Source organism: Etheostoma cragini, chromosome 2 (genome assembly GCF_013103735.1).
Source record: "Etheostoma cragini isolate CJK2018 chromosome 2, CSU_Ecrag_1.0, whole genome shotgun sequence".
NCBI classification, from domain to species: Eukaryota; Metazoa; Chordata; class Actinopteri; order Perciformes; family Percidae; genus Etheostoma; species Etheostoma cragini.
This window is the reverse complement of record NC_048408.1, coordinates 17,142,608-17,165,551: the sequence shown is the minus strand read 5'-3', so window position 1 is coordinate 17,165,551 and position 22,944 is coordinate 17,142,608. Positions and strand designations below refer to the sequence as shown.

Below are 22,944 nucleotides of genomic sequence, written 5' to 3'. Positions count from 1 at the left end.
AGTTAAGTGACACGAAATGCAGCTGAAGCCCGGAAGCAAGACGGCCTGGCTAAGGTCTGGTGGAGACTTGAAAGATAATTTGCTAAGCCTTTACAATGACAACACAGACATGAACGAGCAAGGCCCTTTTAGCCGAAACGCTCCGCTCGCTGCAGACTGTAGCCTCAATCAGTGTTCCAATATGGATTTAACAAGACTAAAGGAAGCCCTGTGAGGCTGGAACGCCCATTACACTGCCAATAAAAATTTTCCGGAAAAATTGCTGCATGATGCTGAAATAACATAAGAGACACATTTTTAATCAACATTATCCTGCTGAAACTTTACTTTTACTGCAAGGAACAAACCATAAAATTATCAACTATAATCAACTCTTAAATTAAGCTAACTTACAGATCAGTTTCACGCTGTCCAACTACTTCAAGAACAACTACAACACAGACTAATGAAGAAAAGGTCATTGCCATGAGGCCTCCTTGCTTCTTTGATTGGAGGATTTGCCACAGGTGACACAGAAGCTCCGCCCACACAGGAAGAAATCCTGAGGAAGATTTGGAGTGTATTTATGTGAATTTTACAGTGTGGTATAGACCTACTCTATCTGTGAAGTGTCGAGACAACTCTTGTTGTGAATTGATACTTTAAATAAAGTTGAATCGAATTGAATTGAATTTACAGCTGAGACTGTAAGGGAATCATACTTCATACTTTTCTGAGTATCACTGGGGATAGATTTGATTAACTATGAGTTGTCCACCAAATACTTTATGCTCATCATTGTATAGTATATAAAAAAGTCATGGCATATACAGTAGATGTTGAATTAAATTGATAACAAAGTCATAGTATAATATTTCAAAAAAAAATCTTGATAGTATATGTAGAACAAAGTGTTAAAAAAGCTGTAGTATAGTGTGTCAGAAAAAGTCATAGAATGTTAAAACTAAATCCTAATATAGTATATAAAAAGAGTCATATGTCAAAAAAAGTGATAACGTCAAGTGTAGTATGTTGACAAAAAGCCTTTAAAAAGTCAAAGTGCAGTATGTTGAAAAAAGGGAAAGTATTGTATGTCGAAAAAAGTGATTGTATGGTGATGACAAAGTCATAGCATGGTTGTCCAAAAAAACGTATTTTATGTCATCAACAGTAATAAGAAAGTCATAGTACAGAATGTCAAAAAAGGTGATAACAAAGTCATAATATATAAGTCAGTAAAAGTGATACAAAAGGGATGGTATTATATGTTGAAATAAGTGATGAAAAAAGGATATAGAAAAAGACCTTAAGAAGTCAAAAATGTTGAAAAGCGGAAATCTAGTATGTTGATAAAAGTCATAGTATACTCAAAGTAAAGTATGTCGACAAAAACAGTAAAATATATAGTATGGGATATTGAAAAAAGTGATGAAATATCATGGTATAATGTGTCGAAAAATGCCATAAAAAGTCATATTATAGTCATCAAAAAAGTCATAGTATAGTATGTCATAAATAGTCACAGTATAGTATGTTGACAAAGTCATAGTATGGTATGTCAAAAAAGTCATAAAATAGCCATAGTTTAGTATGTTTTAAAAAGTGATAAAGAATTCATTGCATAGTATTTTGAAAAAAGTGAATGTAAAATATGGTGAAAAAAGTATGTTGAAAAAAGTCGTAGTACAGAATGTTAGAAAAAAAAAAGTACAGTACATAAAAGAGCCATAGTATATGCAGGACATGTAAAAAAAAGTGCTAGTATAGTCATAGTCGTACATAAAAAAAATAAAAAAAGTCACAGTTTATTATATCAAAAACTTCATAATGTAGTATGTCAAAAAAGTGATAAAGTCAAGGTGTAGTATGTTTCAAAAAAGCAATAGCATAATATGTTGAAAAATGTCATAAAGTCATGGTATAGTATGTCCAAAAAGTGATAAAAAGGTCATGGTATAGCGTGTCTAACAAAGTGATGAAAAGAGCCAGCGTGGGTTGGGAACCTCAAAAAGACTGCTTGTTGATTGCTTGTTGGCAGCAGTGCTAACCACTGAGCCAGTTTGCCACCAAATACTTCATGTTAACAACAGTGATGGCATAATGTGTTGGAAAAAGCCATTCGTAAATTACAGTAGTAGCATGTTTAAAAAGTGATCAAATGTTATATTATTGTACGTCAAAAAAGTGATAACAAAAGTCATAGTATAGTATGTGGAAAAATGTGATTAAAAAAGTCATAGTATAGTATCTGAGACTGAAAGAGCTTTGGTAAACTTCCCATTTAAGAAGGCCGTAAAAAGGCTAAACATTATGTGGTATCAATGTAATGACCTCACTGTGAGCACCAGAAAGTATTTGCAAATATATTGATTTATAATATGTCTGGATAAAGTTTAAAAAATGTGGACATAACAGCGATTTGAGAAACTTGTAGTCAGTGCGCCCAGAAATATTGAGGTTGTATAAGGAGGGCTGTCAATGATTAAATGCTTGTGACTCTTGTCATTTGGAGGCTTACTGATCCAAATGTAATAGTCCTATTTCTGAAAGTAGTAGAGAATATCAACGTTTTGACGTATAAATGGTTAATGAGAAGTAAGAATTGTGGCCGTGAGAGCAAGTTAAAGAGAAAGTTTTGAGATGATTTTTTCTCCTCTGCACTGTAGCTGTGACATCACCCACACTGAGTAGCCCTTAAAAATACAGAAAAGGCCTAAGGAAGCGCTAAACTTAAACAGTGATAACACAAAAAGGGTAAAATATTTTAAAAAAGTTAAATTTTTGAGCTATGTAAAAAGTTTAACGTTTCAGTGACATCTGTAGTTGAAAGTATGTGGGAGCAGTGTTATTTTTAGAAGAGGAAGAAGCTTAAGGTGGGTTTAAAAATTGCTCCATTGACTTTCAATGTAAAAACAGAAAAAAGCTTAATATTTCAAAAACTACAAATGTTGGAGAAAAGTTGAATAAAAACACAAATGTCCTTAAAGAGCTGCACATTTGGATATCTGAATGGTTTATGTAGCTGAAAGTATGTAGAAGAAGTACGCAACCGGAACTTACAGAATAATCGCATAACAATACTGTGATTCACACAAATATACAAAATGACAGCAGTAGCAATTATTTCACTTGAGTTTATTTGTAACAAATGAAACTTGTGTCGATAAAGAACATAAATCCAGACCTGTTTTTCGGTTTTCACGCGCTCCAAGAACCAATGTAAGAAAATAAAAAAGCACTTGTTGACTCGGAGTAGATAACAAACCAAAAAAAAGTTTACATTTACAGACCAATTGGAGGTAATTGATCCAAGTAACACACCATATTTTCGTTTTTAATACAATTTATAAACTCCAGTTTTATCCATCTACATTATACATTGGGCGGTAAAATAGAACACCTGTGAAACTTCTCTTTTGTGGTACAACAAATCCACAATGTGATGTGTTGCGCATACTGCTGTGCCATAAACTGTGATTTCAGGTGCAGCCTTTTATTATATCACTCTGTATAACTGATAGATTCTTATTCACTTGTTACCTTAATCATTTATCTATTTATTCATTTATTTATGCATTTCAATTACTCTCTGTGTTTTGTGTTATTTACATATACACAACCATGTGAGCAGTACAGGGTCCATCTTTACTGAGTTCAAGTAAAACTCTTTTTGGGGGGGCTATCAGAGATAATAGGATACTAGTATTAGTGCATAGTACAAAGAGAGAAAGTGCAAGTCTTCCCATAACAGGTGCAACCAAAGGGGCATCTCAAAAGTGGTACCATGCATACAAAAACAACAACAGTGTTAGATGGTGGAAAACTGTCAACGATCCTTTGTATGGTCAAACGTTAATAGAGATACAAAAAAAAAATGATGTGGGTTCTGTGTTGTTGGAGACGTAGCACCTGTACTTCTCTCAGTCTTCGCTGCTATATGAAAATAATACGTAACTGTGGGCAAGGAATGAGGAACACAGATGAGCAGTTTGAATGATTTTGTATGGAGGGCTTCTGGTGGGATAGGTGGATATCCGTGTGGTTTGTTATTTCGCTTTTCCAAACTTCCAAATTTCCAAACTGACAAAGATTGCCAATGACGTTCAGCTTATAGATTTCTAAATAGCTGAGTAACTATGACTTTTCTGAGCCAGCTCACAGTTGGTGCAAAAGTTGTCAGTGGGCCCATCAACTGCAATCTGAGTGAACGAGTATATACACAAAGCTTGTGCAAGTGTCCCAGGAAAGAAAAGACAAAAACAGTCAACTTTTTTTTTGTCTCAAATGACCATTCTGCTTATTAACCTGCTTTAAAACCTCATGTTTTATCTATAGTTAAGTCTCATGTAGAAGAGATATGATGTTGTTGTTGTTGCTGGATTGAAAGTGATGAGTACAACTATTCGGCCTATGCAGAGCCTTCCATACGAAATTTCACAGCCAAAAACAGAACACACAAGACATTTTCACATACTATAACACAACAAAATGATATATATAGACATTCAGTTCACATACGTACAAGCATACATACATAAAATACACAAAAAACCCTTTAAAGTAACTTTATCAAAATAGGCGTGTAATATAAGGCACTAGAAATCTAAAATCAAAATACTTATAAGATGCTGTTTAAAGTATGAGTTTGATCATTCGTTGGTTGCCGTGACACACAGAAAGATGACATCATCTACTGAAGTTGTGACATGATAAAAGATCTACTTCCTAAGAGGTCAGAGGTCAACCCTCTGTTTGGACACATCAAACCGAACATCCTTGTGTCTGGAAATTGATGCGGCATCATCATCAATATCACCGTCATCATAATGGCATATAACTGCAGTTAGTGACTTGACACAAAAATATATAATACATCTACTTATTGCACACTGAATCAGAGAGAAAAGACACAGGTGAGCATTTCAGTGAGAAAAGTGTTCCCTCCCCAACCTCCCCCCTCCATTCCACCCTGTTTTCTACATCCCTTTCTTGCTCCCTGCTTGAGAAATCTTTGTGAAGCTTATTTGGACACATACATATTTTTTTTCATATTTTGCTTTCTGTGCATTCTCTGTAATTCTATCTGGCTATCTCTCGACCTGCACACAGAACAACTTGGCGAGATTATTCTCGGGACTTCCTGGGAGCAGCAGGGTGAATACTGCCCCTCTGTCTGGCCCTGGGAATTCAAAAATGTCCGTCTTCTCTGACACCGCGGGCCAGATAGAAATGAGGTTGAGAGTCCTGTGTGCATGCGAAATGTGTTTTTAAAAACAGAGTGGGTAGAGAATACAGGAGAGTGACACTCAATAGTGGTGTTTTTCATAGAATTGTGAACATTTTCCACACTAGATTTGATTGTACACTTCCAAAGTACCGTATCACTTTAAAACAAAAATCGCTACAGCTCATTGGATTACACAGGGAAAAAAATGCAACTTTACTTTTGTATGGTCTGTGGAGACAAAGAAATAAATCTGTAAAAAAACAAAAAAAAAACATAACTTGACGTCATAAAGAATACCCAGTTTAAAAAACAACAACAAGATAGTCACAGATCTATATTTTTTCTAAAAAACTAAATTAATGTTTTACTTTGTGGTTCTAAACCTCTCAAGTTTCCCTTATCTTAAATCATGAAGCATAAGGTTGAACTGGTGGTTTTTATTACTGTATGGTAGAAATAGCTTCTTTTTCATTCACAAAAAACAAGAGTCTTTTTCCAAAACAAAACAGAAAAAACACTTCTCGGGTTCTTTTTTTTGGGATGTGTTCTTTGTCTTTTTAATACGGTGCTCTGTGTTTTCAGTCTCCTGTTGGCAATTCTCTGGTGCTCAAATGTCCCAGTTCTTTCAGTCAACGAGGCTTCCATAAGATGGATTTGTAGACAGTCCTCAAGATAGAAAAATTGAAATTTCCTGGGACAGCTAAATACTGTAGTCGGGTCCTGTATTTAGGTTGGTGATGATGCTACACTGGTGGTGGACGAGGTGAGAGTTCCCCACCCAAACAATGTAAAGCAATCTGGGTGCTCACAAAAGCACTGAAACAAATAAAAAAAATCAATATTTGATCAAGTATTCTAATTGGAACAGTGGTTGAAGTTGCTTCTTCAGACTGACCAATGGGTGTGTTTGGGGTGAGGGTGAAAGGAAGCATCCTTGTCAAGCAGGTTGCTATGGCTCAGTTAGAGGTGCTGTTTCTGGGTAAGGGAAAGCCAATGGTCCCCCTTCACTCTGCATGTTGTGGCAAGAATCTTCAAAGATACATCGCTGCCTAGTGCATTAATTCAGGCCCCATTTGACTGAAGATAAGTGCGCTAGGTGGGATGTGGTATGAGAGACGGCCATCCGGTTTTATGTTGCATAGTGATCAAAGCTTCCCAGGTACTCCAGACTGGCCCGGTAGCAGAACTGGTACTGGTCCTGGAGGGAGGCAGAAGAATATTAGGTCAGTGACGGAGAAGACTGAAATAAAACTGAGTCTTAGAAAGAGAGCATAAACTAGAAGGGAGAAAGAGTGATAACAGCGTGGAAGCTCACCTCTGTCTGAACGGTGGCAGGTCTCTGGGTGCGCAGCATCTTGACAGTCTGGAAGATGTCCACCACTCCCTCGTACCTCATCCGCTCCAGAACAATGCTGAGGGTGATGAACACACCGGTCCTCCCTACTCCAGCACTGTGGGCGGACAGGTGGAAACATATTTAGAGATGGATATATTTAGAACTGTAACATCTGTAGTGTAATGTATAATAAATTGAAGTGACTTGTTCACAATCCTATACTGAATGGAAGTTCCTTCCACTTGCTGTGTTAGTAGTGACCTAATTCAGATTTTTGCTGGCAAAGATCAGACATGGTACGTATTATCAATGTATAAGCAGGAGAAAAAATAATTGTAGCTTTAACAATAATTAATAATAATAAACACATTGACAGATCGGTGACAAATTCAAGAAAAAGAACAAATCTTACCTGCAGTGCACAGTAATTGGCCCATCCTGACCAAACTGTTCTTTAGTTTTGTGCACCTGGCCAATGAAATCAATGAATCCCTCCCCTGACTTTGGCACTCCTTGCTCTGGCCAATCAGTGAACTGGAACTGACGTACTGTCCGCGATTGGCCATCCTGGATAGAGAGAATGTGTTTAATTATTTTAATCACCAAAATAATGTTAAAGCAGTAAAAATGGTACCCTCTTACTTGCACGTTTGTATTTATTTAATTTTATTTAAGAAATGACAATGCATATTAATTAACGTGAGCACTTGAATCCAACATGTAAATTTGTCCGATTTTGCCATTCAGGCTTATTTTCATCTGCAGTCCCCTGATGACACACAAACACGCACAAAGTGAGGACTAACCCTGGCATCAGTGACTTTGAACTCCCGGAGAATGTACTGGGGCATGTTGTACTCAGCCATGGGATCCACCACAAAGTACTGGTACCTGGCTGAGCGCTCTGCAGGCCAGTACTGGTGACACTTCTCCTGCATGAGGACAGGACAGAGGCTTCTGTTCAGAGCTTTACATCCAGTCCTAGGGATTCAGTGTGTGGAGAACAACGTCTGGCTACTTTGTTGTAGAGATATGTTCCTGACTGAATGAAATCCAATATTCACTTGAAGATTGCCTTGTGTCAGATGAGATATGATGTTCATGAAATATAACTCATATCATTATTTATTTTTCAATCAATAACTGCTTTCATTTTGAATTATTCATGTATTGTTTTTAATAGTTTATCCGATTTTACAGATATATTGTTAATTTTCGTAAAATAAATAATTAAACTAATGAGCCCTAAGAATAGCACAAAGTACAGTTCACGTTTGGATCAAATTGATCACACAATTAAGAACAAATCCCTATCTCAAAGTTTTAGTCAATGGGCATGGCCATCGTTTGTGAGCTGCAGCTCACCTAAAAGAATGTAATTGGTTTTCAAAAAGTTGTATTATTTCTTTGATTAGATCTTCTTTCAAAGCCTAGACCTTCTTTATTTACATCATTCCTCTGAAATCTTTCCACACCAACTTTGAGCTTTGGTCCCTATGATCACCAGAGCTACAAGCCTTTACAGTAGTAGAATCAGTAGAAGTTTGCTTCTCAGTAGAGCCAATCCATACTAACATGTACCCTACATAGTGTACTTGATTACCTAATTGTGTTTGTGTGTGTGTATTTGTATCCATACCCGTCCCATTTCTCTTAGTTTGGTTAGCATGACAACTATGGTGGAGTTGTGTTCCCACAGCATCCTCCAGTAGTCCTCTGTGGTCTCAGCCAGCGGGCCTTGGGTTGCTATGTAGGCCTTCTGCTGCCTACAAACACACATGAATGAAAAATTGTACATGAAGTTACATTCTATTAACTGATTTTACTTCCAAATGATGCTGCCCCAATTATATTACTTTGTACTTTGTTTGGATGTGGTATGTTTGTGTGTGTGTGGGTGTGTATGATGGAAAGGTGTGTCAGATGTTTGTTGGGTGACCATGCTTATGTTTTAAATGTCATCTGCTGATTGTTGGAGAAAACAATGCAAGAACATTTTCAATGTTAACAGACAACAAAGGTTAATCTTTTCTTGTCTTATCTATGCAGTGTTAAAAATCTCTGTAAACACCTTTGAGTCTTAATGCAGTAACTGAACTAAACCTTAAACTTAAATGCCAACAAGAAAATAAGAAATAACATTTTTTTTTTGATCAATTTCTTTCTAACCTGTATCCGTCAATGAAGCTGGCGTTGATGTAGTCGGATCCCTCCACTCCTCTGATTGGCTGCAGACACACACGTGTGGTCTCGTAGGGCATGATGTTCACCAGCCGGTTCTTGAACTTGTTGCATGGCAGGTTGGCACTCACGAACCGTGATGTGTGGGCCTTGGCACTGGCCAGACGCTGGAAGAGAAATAAATCAATATTTTACAATATTACACTGACAGACAATATTAAGAATTTTTCTTTTTTATTTCACCTTTATTTTTACAGGCAAGGCATTAAGAACAAGTTCTTATTTACAATGGCAACCTGACAAATGGCACAGCCACTTATGGAAAAGAAAGTTGGGCTAGATAATAAATATATTAGAAATACATCCAGTCCAGAAATTCAATAAATACAATTTGAAATACAAAACAGAAAACAATAAACATTAAAAATAGCAAATAGGCAAACAGGAAAACCAAACAGCAAATAGGTAAACACAACAGCAAATTAGAAAACATCTGTTTCTGTTGTGTTTTCCTATTTGCCGTTTTGTTTTCCTCTTTGCCATTGTGCTTTATGATTTCCTGAAGTGTTTTCATATTTGCTGTTGCATTTTTCTATTTGCTGTTGTGTTTTATGATTTGCTGTTGCATTTTTCTATTTGCTGTTGTAATTTGCACTTTAGGGCCACTGTACATAGGGGAGTTGTAAATGTTTACAGATCCTTGGATATGGGCCTAAGTAGTGGTGTTGGTGAGAGCAGACAAAACCCAAAGAAAAAGTTAAAAAGGATGAAGGGGAGTAATTGAAAGAAGGAAGGAATGTTAAGGCAAATTTAAGGACCTCATTCATATGTATTTAGCCCAAGCATTGGTTTCCCACTGGCATAACGGACAACTGAGATAGAAAATCAGCTTGACTCAGAAGGCCTCAGGATATTTGGTCAGACATCTTCAATTGAATAAACAAAAGGGGCAATATAGAGGGACGAGGGCAGCGGTAGGGAACAGGAGAGGGAATGTAATAAAATGAACGAGAAGAGGAAGAAGAAAATCAAGAGTTGGGGGGCAGGAAACCACAAGGCCCCACACTGTCTCAACGCACGTATGTGAACAACAGTTGATCCTTGACCAGCAAAGGAAAAAAGCCCTGGAACACACACATTCATATGGATATGTGCAGAGACAGACGTGAGCACATACTGTACACTCTCTCTCACACTCGACCATTCAATGACATGGCTTAAAATGAAAGACAGAACAACGGTGAATAAGCAGAGGGAAACCGCAGACTCTGGGGGGAAACAATGGGGTCTCATGAACTGAGCTCAACCATGTGGGAAAAACAGCAGTACCTTATTTTCTTTCAGACAGATCAAGCTACAAAATCCTGCACCAACCACAAGTTCATCAGTTCATATTGGTACTCTGAACCAAAGTTCCCAGTGCCAAGGATAATTCCTCATGTGATTTGGTTTGAATTTGACTCTTGGGCTTATCAATAGGAGTCTGGCACACACACAACACTTTTTGTTGCTTTGATACATGCCCATTATTTTCACCTCACATCTGTTAAGCTTAGATAAAATCATGCCCTGTTGGCAACCTCTCAGTGAAAGAAAACAAAAACTGTGTCTTAATAGGGTGTTGGATTACCAAAAGCTGCCAAAACAGCTCTCTCACACACATGCTTCAACTTTCTTTTTTTTTGAATGATGCATCCATAGAGAAATTCCACTCTTTTTGTGTTTTGTTGATGGAGGTGGAAAGTGCAGATTCTATCCCACTTGTGTTTGAGTGTGATGAAATCTGGTGACTCTGACACCTATAGCATAATCTTTACATCGATATAAGGCTTCATTGTCATTCTGAGGAGACCGCTTCCATTAACACAGGAACTCCTGAGCATAGGATGAAGGAGATTGCTTAGAGTGGCTTTGTGTTTACTTTGCCAGCTGAGCATCTGGGCAGACATAAACCATTACAAGAAGAAAATGTAAGCCACCTGCTTTCAATATATACACTTGTACGGCTAAAATCTCTTTCCACCCAGAAAAACTAGACGGCTCGGCTAAAAACTTGTCTGGCAAGAGGTAAATCACAGTAAACAAAATAACAACAGCTAGAATAAAAATCAAAATAACACGAATAAATAACACTCCCTTATGTCCTTCTTGCTTGGTGCTCTCACTTTGATTATCCGCTCACTAAATGTTTAAAAACGCCCATATGACCTTCCCCTAAGATTTTATTATAAACTGCAACTTTCTGGCCGACATTATATAGTCTTTCTGTGTATACCCATCAAACGTTAAAAAACTGTGATGCTTGCTAAAACTGTCAGAGGAACTCTCTTAGTTTTTTTGAAAGGTGAAATCCCATAATCCTTGTCAAATCCAACCATCCATCCTGAGTATATGAAAGTCTCAGAGAGGGAACCGCTAAAAGCCCTGGGAAAGATGCTCACTGACTATCAAGGTCAGGAATTTCAGGATCATAAATACTGTATGTCCCTGTGGAGAAGGTTGTTCTCAAGCTAAGATAATGGTCTACCTATAAAATTCCCAGCAGCTACTAAATAGATCACTTCCAGGGGGAGATTGGCTGCTTGTTTAAAAGGTCAAGAATTTAATTTGATCCTCAACCTTTAAGTCAACATAGATGAGACATGCTGGAGGTGATTAAAATCATGTTGAGTTTCAACATCTGTATTTACATGGCAAATGAGCAAACTGAATCAGCTGAGGTTGACCCTGTGATACAGTTGAAATCTTCAGAACAGCTACTAAATAGGCTTAGAGGTGATATTGTTTTGTGGACATCATTGTCATTGTTTGATGAGGTGCGTTCTAGACATTACACAGACATGTAAGACACAGAAAGGTTTGCTGTTTCAACTGACTATAGGAACTATTATGTCACTGTGCATTTATCCCAGGGGCTTTTGTTCTTGAGATATAGGCTGAATTTCATTTCTCTGTTTTACCCCTACCATTTACCTTTTCCGCTAGGTTTTGCGCGTTCACGCAAAACCTAGGACTGTCCCAATACTCATTTTGATCGAGGGGTAGGGGTGTATGGCCTTTGAAAACCACTGACAAAAACCTAGGGAGGACGCACGCCTACTTGTAACCAAGGGGTAATATCATGGGTAATATACAGGAAACAAAAAAACAACAATCGTTCTTATTGTGATGGGCCGACACAAATAAAGTAATATATGAAAAACACTGGGGGTAAGATGGCCCAATATGTAGAGAGACCATCTTTAGACATTGATTGATTCCTCTGAAGCCTGAGGAGGCACTGAACTACAGTACCAAACTTAGTGATACTATTGTGTAGTGACCCCCTATGTCTGGCCTATTCTGTGGCAAGGGGCAAGAAAAAGGTAACGCTCCCTTACAGAGACCAGTGAAGTGTCACATTATCATCGTTAATCGGTTTTATGAACCATTGTAAATCAGTCAGAACACATTTTACAACCTTCAAAGACATTCTGGCAATTCAGGCATGAGAAGAAACATACACTTTAATTAAAGAAAGGGTGCAGCATCATCATCTCTAGTCTTTTGTTTTTGGAGCGAGAGGTCCGGGGTTGGGGTACACTTTCTGGTTTTTGCCTTTCTCAATAAGAAATTGATAAAAAAAAGGAAATGGTGGTTAGTCCTCACCTTGAACTCCAGCTCCATGCCCGTTACATTCTCTCCTGGTTCAATCTGCGTCAGCCTCTGGATGTAGGAGTAAAGGTTCCTCGCAGGGACCTCTGTGTTTCCGCAGGTCACGGCCTCCAGCAGTGCATCATGAATGAAGATGTACTGGTCCTCTGTCTGGACCATGTAGTTCCTCTGGGAGCGCATCAGTGTGACATGGCCGTAGATGTCGATGGTCTTCTCGTGCTTGATCCGCTCCACCATGGCGTCAATCACAATGAAGCAGCCTGTGCGACCCACTCCAGCACTGAGCCCAAATGCGGAGAAAAAAAGGGGGGTACAAGGTGGTGATGTGATCTCTAATAACATATGAGGTATGACTTGTTGAGCAAACAATTTTCCTGAATGTCTGCTGTGTCTTCAAACCTGGTACAAATCTGGCCCTTTTGCCTATTGCAATAGTTTTAACATACTTTGCCTGAATCAACTAAGTATCACAAAGATGCCGGCCAGCAAGATTTCCAAACAAAGGATGTAAAAATTGACATCAGCGATGAGTCAGCATCACCGTCTGACTGGCATTAGGAAGATATCCTCTCCTATCGACATACAATCCAGAAATATAATACATTTAGCTGCCCACCCAAACACTTCACATTTTTGCAGTGCTAGTACCTAAATGGTGAAACACCCTGACCAAGCAAGTTTCCGCAAGTGAATAAAAACCTCTTTATATGGTTAAATTAATATCAATGTGTATGTGTATGTGTGTGTGCGCACTAGCATGTGTATTGTTCAGGTGGAATGAGATTCGGTCCATTGTTTGATACAGAGGCTGGTTGATATGTTAAGGCACATTATGATGGAGTCTTGCTGGGATAATTAAATTTGACTGATAATCCTGTTAGATACTCCATTTGACTACTACGGAAGATTAGGAAGAGCTTCTCTCCTGACAACCTTTTCCCCCCTCCTCCCACCCTCATCTCCCTGCTTCTTTATCTTTTCCCCAAGTACCCTTCCAACACTCATACCAGCACTTTTTTTTAGACTCCATTTTCTCCACACTTTTCCATTTCCAATTTATCATTCCCATTCATTGTGTCCTGGATATGACCTCACCTTCTCTCTAATTCTGCACATATCTTCTCCTCTAACTCCCAGTCACTCACAAACTCTGCCTCTCAATCATTTCTAAATCCCCTTTTCTACCCTTCCTTCTCTTCCTTCCTCCATCTATCTCTCGCTTTTCTGCTTCACTCCCTGGAAAAAATAAACATCAGCTTCATTCCAGTTCTGGAACTCAACATTGTACCAAGACTGCAATAACAAGTTTCCATAATCTTTCTCCAACAAACATGTGAGCCTCCTGCTGCTCATTCGAATATAACTTCAACAGCATAAACTGTAAATAGTGAACACTGAAAGCTACTTATGAAAAAGCATGGCAGCATGGCGGCTGTCGTTGTTGTAAAACCTTTGAGATGAAAGGCAGGAATATGGATGTCATAGTCAGTGAGGATGGTTTGGGGTTTACATAATGGCAGCTCAATCTCATTTCAGTTCAGGACCTATGAATGGCAAGTGGTCTTGGACTCTTGTTGAATTTCAGACTTGGGCCTTTGAAAATGATGTTGCCAAGTAAAACCCAAAACAACAAGTGTTTCTCACACACACAAGGACCAAATGTATTTTCTCTTTTGGTCAGGGACCACTAGATTTTTTTTCTTCCTTTAATAGAAACAGAGACAGTGGACAGGCGTAAAAAGGTGAAGACACGCAGCAAAGGGCCGCAGGCTGGATTCGAACCTGGGCCGCTGCAGGACTCAGCCAACACGGGGCGAGTGCACTAACTGAGTAATTTAAAGGCCCCCCCTCGCTTGGTGAATTGAAGAGTTAATTTAGTACAGTGAATTACAAATAAACCAAGAAAAGACATGGATAAAGCACTGACAGACACACACACACCTGCAATGGACAACCATGGGACCGGCATCTGGAGGGTTGCAGGCCTTGACCCTACGTAGGAAGGCCAGGAAGGGGGTGGGGTGTTCAGGCACCCCGTGGTCTGGCCAGGCGGTGAACTGAAAATGACGAACCTCACGCTTCTCATTGGAACCACTCTGGAAAAGCAGACGGACATGTTGAAGATAAAGCTGGTGTTATATCTGGACAAGTTTATTAGTGGACCTAATCCTTGACAATCCAGAGTTGGGACCAGGAGGCAGTATCGCAGTCTAACACACTTCTCTGCTCTTCTATTTAAGCTAGGAGTTACCTAGTCAAAACCCCATAGTGACGGTGTCTGCCCCCCCGACCATCGAAATTATTTAAATCAAAGTTAATCAGAAGAGGAACTGTGCAAGAAAACCTTATTACAATTAAAACCACAAGTGCAATTGTGCAAAAGAATAGAAAAATTAAATGTGGACATTTAAACATCAGATCTCTCTCTTCTAAAGTAAATGAATACTAGTAAATTATTTAATATTGGATTATAATATTGAGATATGTTGTCTCACTGAAACTTGGCTGGGTGGTTGAAAATATGTTAGCCTATATGAATCCACTCCTCCCAGTCATATCAATACTCACATTACTCGAGGCACAGGCCGAGGAGGTGGAGTTGCAGCTATCTTCGAGTCTAGTCTACTAATCAGCTCTAAACCTAAACTAAATTATAGCTAATTTGAAAGTATTGTTCTTAGTCTTTCACACCCAAGTTGGAAATCGCTGCAACCAATTCTATTCGTTATAGTGTACCGAGCACCTGGTCCATACTCTGAATTCTCATCTGAATTTGTAGAGCTTTTGTCAACTTTAGTTCTTAAAACGGACAAAGTTATTATTGTAGGGGATTTTAATATACATGTGGACAATGAGAAGGATAGCCTTAGTACTGCATTTATCTCTCTATTATCCAAATCGATCATTTTGATGATAGTCCTGCAGGCTCGCTGCAAATGACACTCAACTCTGTTGCCCCTCTAAAAAAGAAGATAATAAAACAAAGATGGTTAGCTCCATGAAACTGACTGAAACTGACTGAAACTCGCAAATTAAAGCAAAGATTGCAGAAAAAGGTTTGGCGTTCCACCAAACTGGAAAATTCTCGTTTAATTTGGCAAGATAGTCTTAAAACCTATGGGAAGGCCCTCTGTAATGCCAGAGCAGCATACTACTAGTCATTAATAGTTTCATTAATTAATTCTCTCTCTCTTTCTCTGTCTGTCTCCATCTCTCACCCCCAACCGGTTGAGGCAGATGAACCTCCACCCCGAGCAATGGTTCTGCTCGAGGTTTCTGCCTCTCAAAAGGACGTTTTTCCTTGCCTCTGTTGCCTATTGCTTGCTCTTGGGGGGAATTGTTGGGTTTCTGTAAATAACATCACAGAGTACCATCTAAATCACCTCTTCTATGAAAAGCGGAATGAGATAACTGTTGTGATTTGGTGCTATATAAATAAAATTGAATTGAATTGAATTGAATTTGGGTTATTATCAACATACATACAGTATTTAGTCTCCCATGAACAAACCAAAACCCACAATCTGTTCATCTGTCGTACTCAGCTCCAGGTGCATTTGTTTCACTGAAGATGTAAATCTTTAAAACAGGTCACATCTGGACTGAATAAAAATAAACTACAGTGCTCATATGGCAATAATAATGTAGCAGAGAACAACAGTGTGGCTTACTGATTTTTGTTTAATAGTTTTTGGGCAATGATGGAGGTCTGTGGCACAGAGAAATGAGCTGAAGTACATCAGTCATTGGCTCTTTGACCAATACTTTGTTGAGAAAAAAGAAAAATAGAAAGTATCACCAGACCTATCCTTTTAAATGTACAACAATAATTAATTGCTAGCATTTTCAATTAAACAATTAACAATTCTAAGAAAAAGGCCTCTATTATGGATGATGACTCTTTTGAAATCTATGGAGGGATATTTAATGTATGAAAAGGTAAAAATGTTGGGTCACAAATAGCAAGTGCATATTCATGTGACATGGCCATCAAACACAAACACACAAACTGGTATGCATAAATATTTCGACAGATCAATGCACACAAGCCCTGTTACACTCCACTGCACATGTAGGTTACCTTGTAAAGAGCGAAGGTCCTGACAGAGTAGGTGGCCAGCTCCACTGTGTCCAGCAGAGTGATCTGGATGAGGCCGTAGGTCTCTGTGCCCCGTGTTGGCCAGTACTGATCACACTTCACCTACAAGTGGAAGAAGGAAGAAGCTCTGAGAGATGCAGAGCAATTTGTATGTATATCTGTACACATTTTTGTGAAAGAAGAGAGGAAGAGAGAGCTGACTTGGGTGAGTGCGCTCGTGTACAGCAGCAAAAAAGGAGGATGGTGTTGAAGCAGATCTGTGTGTTTTTTTGTGCAAAATACAGACAGTAATGTTCGGAAAAAATGCGCATATAGTGACAACCCAGCATGTGAAAGGGGTTTTAGTAAGTGTGTGGGGTAAAGAGTGACAGAGAGAGAGAGTTCTGTTTTTTTGGGGTGTTATCTAGGATAAATTGTGCTTTAAATACTAAACACTGTGTGGCAATAAAGGGATACCTGAAGTTCAGCCCTCACATAGTTGACGCTGTGTATCGCCCTACATTCTTAAATCCCTACAAAACTACATCCGGCACATCAAATCCCAGCATCCATGAACACCAGAAACATCAAGAACTCCCCTGTATCAAGCGGTCATATTTGTAGTTCTTTAGCTCAGCCTTGGGGACCACAGAGAAAAGAAGGGAAAAAAATCCCAGAGGAGGGGGAAAGGGTAAGGAGTGCTCTGGCAGAATCAGGCCAAACCAAACGTTATGTGTTGATCCCTCCAGTCCTCACATCAAAGACAGCAGGGAGCTCAGCTCAACTCGCTCTGCATTCCACTGCTCCAGACTGGGGATTATGCGTTTTGGCCCGGGACGTTCAGGCTGTAATTACAGCTTTTCTACTGTTGTTTTCCCACCAGACCTTGAGACACTGTGGGGACAAGAACGGTGCTGCACGCAGTGGGGCCAGAACCCTGCCAAACACTGAACCGGTTTCCTGGTGTGAAGACTATATTATCCATTATTATATTGGCTAGCAGCACAACTGTGCCCTGCTCTTGTGTGGTTTGATTGGTGCTAAGTGGAAGGATACTGGCAAGATTCCCACAGTGGGACCATCTGTGATCATCTGTGTTGTTAATACGTAAACACATAATGGAATACTGTCGAGAGGTGTTAAATGAGATTAAATCGTTTTCTCCAACAAGCAACCCACAACTTGCTAAAACAGTAGATATGGATGTAGTGGGCTGATAATGAACAGTGTTTTGAAATTGACTGTTTTCACTGTTTCACTGCAGAATGTTGTCATGACTTTACTGAATTTAGAAAATGTAAAGCTACACAGTCATTCACCAACTAAAGATTAGTCAGTAACAGCCTACAGATTCCAACTAGGTGCTCTGCGGTCCTTCATTCTGTAGTGACACTGCAGCAGAACTACAAATTTCTCATAAAAGTAGCCAGTGTGTAAAGTACTTTTTTTTTCTTCAAGGCTAAATCATATCCTGCATAGCCACTAGACAGGAAAACAGAATAACAGTTGTGGTGGTGATCATGCAAACTGTAAACACTACGGTGCACTGGTTCTGACCTGCAGTGGTTACAGTAAAACCCATTTCACAGCAAGTTACCTAGGAGTGCCTTTTGGTGAGTTGAAAACAATTCTACATTATCACTCAATGCACTGGCTATTGCACAGAAAAGGGGGGGGCAGCAGAGAATGACACTGAATAGAGGAAAAAAGGTCAAGAGAAAACCAGGTGAGGTGAGGTTACATTTTAAAAGGGATTAGCAAAGGAGAGAAAGAGAGGTCTTGCCTTAGAGAAGAAATAAGAGGGCATCTGAGGGTCAAACAGACACAACAGAGACAGTTGGAAAAGTTGAAAAGGAAACAGTTTCAACACAAGACAGTTTAATAGGAAAAGAAGCAGATGATAGGAAAGGATCATTTTCTGAATATGGGCTCTGGAGATAATTGGTTAGCACTTAATCATGATTCATACCTAAAGCCATTCTTGTTCATTTTATTCTAACATGACATTCTAATAAAATTGAGTTTTTACTCAAGCGCATATTCTGTTAACAGCAAAATGCCTTGAAGCTAAATCATTTCCTAATTCATTACGTAGCCCTCATTTGGCTGTTCTTGTAATTCCCTCAGGTCTTGCTCACCATTATCCACATTGTGTTCTACTGTATTCTATCCCATTCTAATCAACTACACGCCACCTTGTCCTGTCCTACATGCACACTCAAACTTCCCACTTAACCATGGCACCTTGAGATTGGTCACCATAACACCCACAGTTGTAAAACCCTTTTTTCTTACTGCATGACCTGGTCCTTATGTCCTCTCCTTGTCTGTCCTGATCTGTTTAGTCCATCTGGACTCTCCAGTCCTTCCAACATCCTAAAAAATGATCGTCCTGCCCTGGCCTGGCCTGTCTTGTACCTCCTTACTGCTGTCAAACCAACCATATTCAATCCAATTTTACCCTTAATCAACTTTAACTTTATTCCACCCATTTTATTGTAATTTAACTTCCAAAAACTGACGGGTCCTACTCAACTCTATTATACTTCACTCAAAACCTAACATCCCTCTTGCACAACCTATCACAACATATCCCAACATTCTATTTCATCTAGGCTTCACCCTCTAAGAGTTGTTGCTATTGGGGCTATCCCTTCATGCATGCACAATCCTGAAGATTTCTTTCCCGCCCCATAATTGGCGTTTTAGCTACCTGGGAGCTATAGCCATTAGCTGCAGTAGCTCCATTTTGCTTGCACCAATTTGGATAATTTTTTTCTATTGGTAGGTCTCGAATAGTATTAGTTATCAAGATTACTGTAAAAATTGACCGAAGTTTAATTTAATTTGCATCTGTACAAAACAATGGCCCTGCCTACCTGTATGCGTGTGAGGGAATTCTTGGGCATGTAACACATCTCTCTTCATTGCGTGTATATTCAAGTGATGGTGTAAAAACAAACATCCCTGCTTCCACACTCACATTTTCTTCTTTTTCTTCTTCTTCTTATTATTTTGGATTTTGGCAATTTAGACACTGTTAAGCATATTACAGCTCTTGACAGGTCAGATTTTGATCTAAATTCTCACACACACTCACATCTAAGCCTACACGTCAAATACACAGCAATGATTCACATCGGCCCTATTTTGACATCGGAACAATACCGATGTGTAAAGAATTTACCATATCGGCCGATATATTGTGCACCACTAGTATAAAACCAATAGCAACAGCTCTTAGAGGGCAATGCCTACACAAAGTAGAATCATATCGTACTCTTCTCTTCCATTCCTGCATTATATTCGGTAACACTTTATAATAACCATTGCTAATAAACGGTGAATTGATGGTTGATGAAACTTAAGTTAATAGTTATTTTACTGTTAACTAACTATGATTGTTATTAGAATAGAATACCTTTATTCTATTAGTTAATTAAGATTGGTAAAGCACCTATAAACATTATTTAGATAGCTAATATCAGTGTACACATAATCAAATAACGTTAATGTTACTTGAAACTTCACAAACCCCTTTTACACACAATTTAAACTTAACTTAATATTATAAGCATTAGTTGCAACTTAACAGTAGCCATCAAAATAATGTTTATAGATGGTTAACAAAAAATTATTAAACAGTGAAAAGTTTTAACTATAATACTACTACTACTATTTGATATTACACTAAACTTATGATAAAATAAAACTAATCATAATATTAATAATAATTAGAAAACATTGTAATCTAAAGTTCAATTTACTATAAATTAACCATTTATAAATAACATTTATTAAAAAGAATATTAGTCTGTAATCAATCCAATCATATTCAACCAAACGCAATCCTACTCTACACTGTACCTACTTTACCCTTTTCTGTGCTGACAGTGGAACGTTGCACATTGTCACTGATGTTCTTCAGACATTTCCTCAATCATCTGAAAAGTAGAATGCTGCAGGTAAAGCAAATACCTAACACACTGTGTACACAAATGTACAGCATTAAGCCTACCTGAGCAATTTGCCTACGTAAACTTGCACAAAGACCTAATAAAAGTCTGCTACACTTGCTTCATAAAAATATATTTTTTTTGAAGATTGTAGTGTTTTTTGGCCTTTATTGGAAAATATGTATTCCTGACATAAACATATAATGTGTGTAATCTATAGATATGTTTGCACAATGTTTCAAAAAAAGTTTCAAAAAAGTGTATGGTCAAAAATTCAGCTGTTTTCTTGGGACATTATTAAATGGTCATGTTCCACCTACTTTAACTACAACTTATGTAGTGGTTCAGGTTTGGCTTGAGAAAAATGTTTATCCGCCTTATTACTTGACCCTGCCCTATTGCATGTACACTATACCTTACGCTATCCCACACTTACACACACACTCACTGCCACCCAAGTCTTCCCTTCCATGTGATACCCTACATCATTTATGCTACTATGTCTTGTGTTCAGTGCTATCTGTGGACAGCCTACCATCTGCTGTCCTATTCCAGCTTTTTGCTAAAACCTGCTACTTAATATTGCAACATGACATCCTAATATTTGCTCCTCCTCTTTTCTTTTCTTGGGCATCAGTATTGTTGTGGCTTAGCGCTGTGATACCTTGTCGTTGGGGTCCCATGTTATTCCAGCCCCCTTATTCTTACCCGTGACTTCTCTTCCAGCTTGGTCATCATTATAATGTTGGCTGTGTGCTGCTCCCAGACCATCCTCCAGAATTCACCAAAAGTCTCAGGGAGGGATCCCTGAGTGGCGATATAGGCATTCTGACGGCGGTAGCCATCAATATAGTTAGCATTGATGTAGTCACTGCCTGGGACACCTGCATAATCAGGAAAAAGTGGATGTTACGGAGGACATTGGGAAAAAAATGAAAAGAGAAGTATGCAAGGTGAGGAGGTGAATAAATTGTGACAGGTTGAGCTTGTAGAGAATAAACAGAGGGGAACAGGTGGAAGTATATGCCACTGATGCTGAAATATGCATTTGTGCCTGTCCACTGCATCATATACATGATGATTGGCGTCAGGGCCACTGAATGTTTTTGCACTGATCACATGGAAACAGTATCAGTCCGTGTAATTTTCTTTGCAGATGAACCTGATTCTTATTTTGATTCACAGTGAAATAATCTGTATAGATTATTTAATATCTTCTGCCATGAAAGCAGGTTTATGTCACAGTAATAAAAGTGCAGATCATCTGAGGTCATGGCAGGGAGATTAATGTTTTCACAGGGCCAAGCATCTTTTGGTGTTGGATTGTTCAGCCATCTTGTTTTATAATACATGCTAAGACGATCATGGGACTAATCTGAGTATTCTCTGGGTGTGTCGCTCTGAATGGCAATATGACTGTAAGTCCGTCTCTGTGTAAGACTTAGCTGACACTGCTTGTCCTGGAAGGGATTGTGTGTGTGTGTGTGTGTGTGTGTGTGTGTGATATGAGAGACCATCTGTGTGTGTTTGATTTAGGATCAGTCCTGCTCATCTGGGGCCTAATACCATAATCCCCAAAATCACTGAGTCACAGCTCAAACGTGCACACATCAACTAAAACACTAAAGTACACACAGAGATATACACACACAGACGTGTACGCGTGAATTTAGCTGTGACCCGATTCTGCCGAAGTGGGACACAAAACTCCTTTTGAGTTGTCTGATAGTAGTTTACATTTGAAAAGAAGAAGTCAATGAGAAAACCCCTATAGGAAAAAAAATTCCTGCACTGATTCTCTTCTCACAGACATACTCCCATACAATTGTAAAAAAACAAACAAGCCTCAATTGCACACACAGCACAGACAGACAGATGCACGCACGCACGCACGCATGCACGCATGCCTGCATGCACGCACGCACAGAAGTACAATGTGAGCTACAATTAGAAATGGGATAGGGACAGATGGTATGAAAAGGTTCTAACATATGTTTATCAACCTAATGGCGTATTAATGGTACTTGCTCGACTTGCCTCGACTCGGCTCGACCGCGGTGCCCCGTCCTCCTTTTTCCATTGCAGATTGGGTGAGCCGTGGCTGGTTGTAATAGCAGGAAATTGCCGTGATATGGCGAGTGCGCAACACAAACAAGTGTGTTGCTTTTGATTCTCGACATGTGGCTGTTGTTACAGCCAGAAAACAAATTAGTTTCAAAAGGAGCTGGAGGCACAAAAAAAACAAAAGAAACGCTAGCTAAACTTTTAAAACACGGCGGGTTTGTTCAGGACAACTGTCACTCCCCGATGTAGGTTGAGTTTAGATTTGAGTCGCGCATGCTCAGATTTAAACAGTTTACGGCATAACAGGTCATACTGAAATTTGTGAAATCCATGAAATAATAAACTTTTCTTATTACAAACGATAACAGAAGATGGAAATCATTTCAAAAACGTTTTAGCTATCTATGATTGTTTGATTGCTAATGTTAGCTCAAAACGCCATTCAGGTGACAGCCTTTGTTGTGTTTGA

The 22,944-nt window shown here is 38.9% G+C and overlaps 1 protein-coding gene across 31 annotated transcripts in view; it reads right to left on the bottom strand.

The window, feature by feature from the left end:
* Positions 1–3,099: 3,099 nt before the first annotated feature.
* The window catches only part of ptprdb (protein tyrosine phosphatase receptor type Db), a 141,481-nt gene continuing 121,636 nt past the window's right edge, over positions 3,100–22,944 (bottom strand). For 17 of the 31 annotated variants that reach the window (XM_034887132.1, XM_034887219.1, XM_034887245.1 and 14 more), the window contains 11 exons: positions 21,120–21,295; positions 18,239–18,262; positions 16,459–16,578; positions 14,319–14,473; positions 12,372–12,657; positions 8,712–8,890; positions 8,182–8,308; positions 7,349–7,474; positions 6,955–7,109; positions 6,522–6,657; positions 3,100–6,404 (listed from right to left, as the gene is read on the bottom strand). In XM_034887132.1, coding sequence (XP_034743023.1) covers positions 6,336–6,404; positions 6,522–6,657; positions 6,955–7,109; positions 7,349–7,474; positions 8,182–8,308; positions 8,712–8,890; positions 12,372–12,657; positions 14,319–14,473; positions 16,459–16,578; positions 18,239–18,262; positions 21,120–21,295 — 1,553 coding nt within the window. In that variant the 3' untranslated portion in view covers positions 3,100–6,335. The remainder of the gene's footprint in view (positions 6,405–6,521; positions 6,658–6,954; positions 7,110–7,348; positions 7,475–8,181; positions 8,309–8,711; positions 8,891–12,371; positions 12,658–14,318; positions 14,474–16,458; positions 16,579–18,238; positions 18,263–21,119; positions 21,296–22,944) is intronic. The other 14 variants (XM_034887305.1, XM_034887313.1, XM_034887353.1 and 11 more) reach the window with 1 other exon arrangement.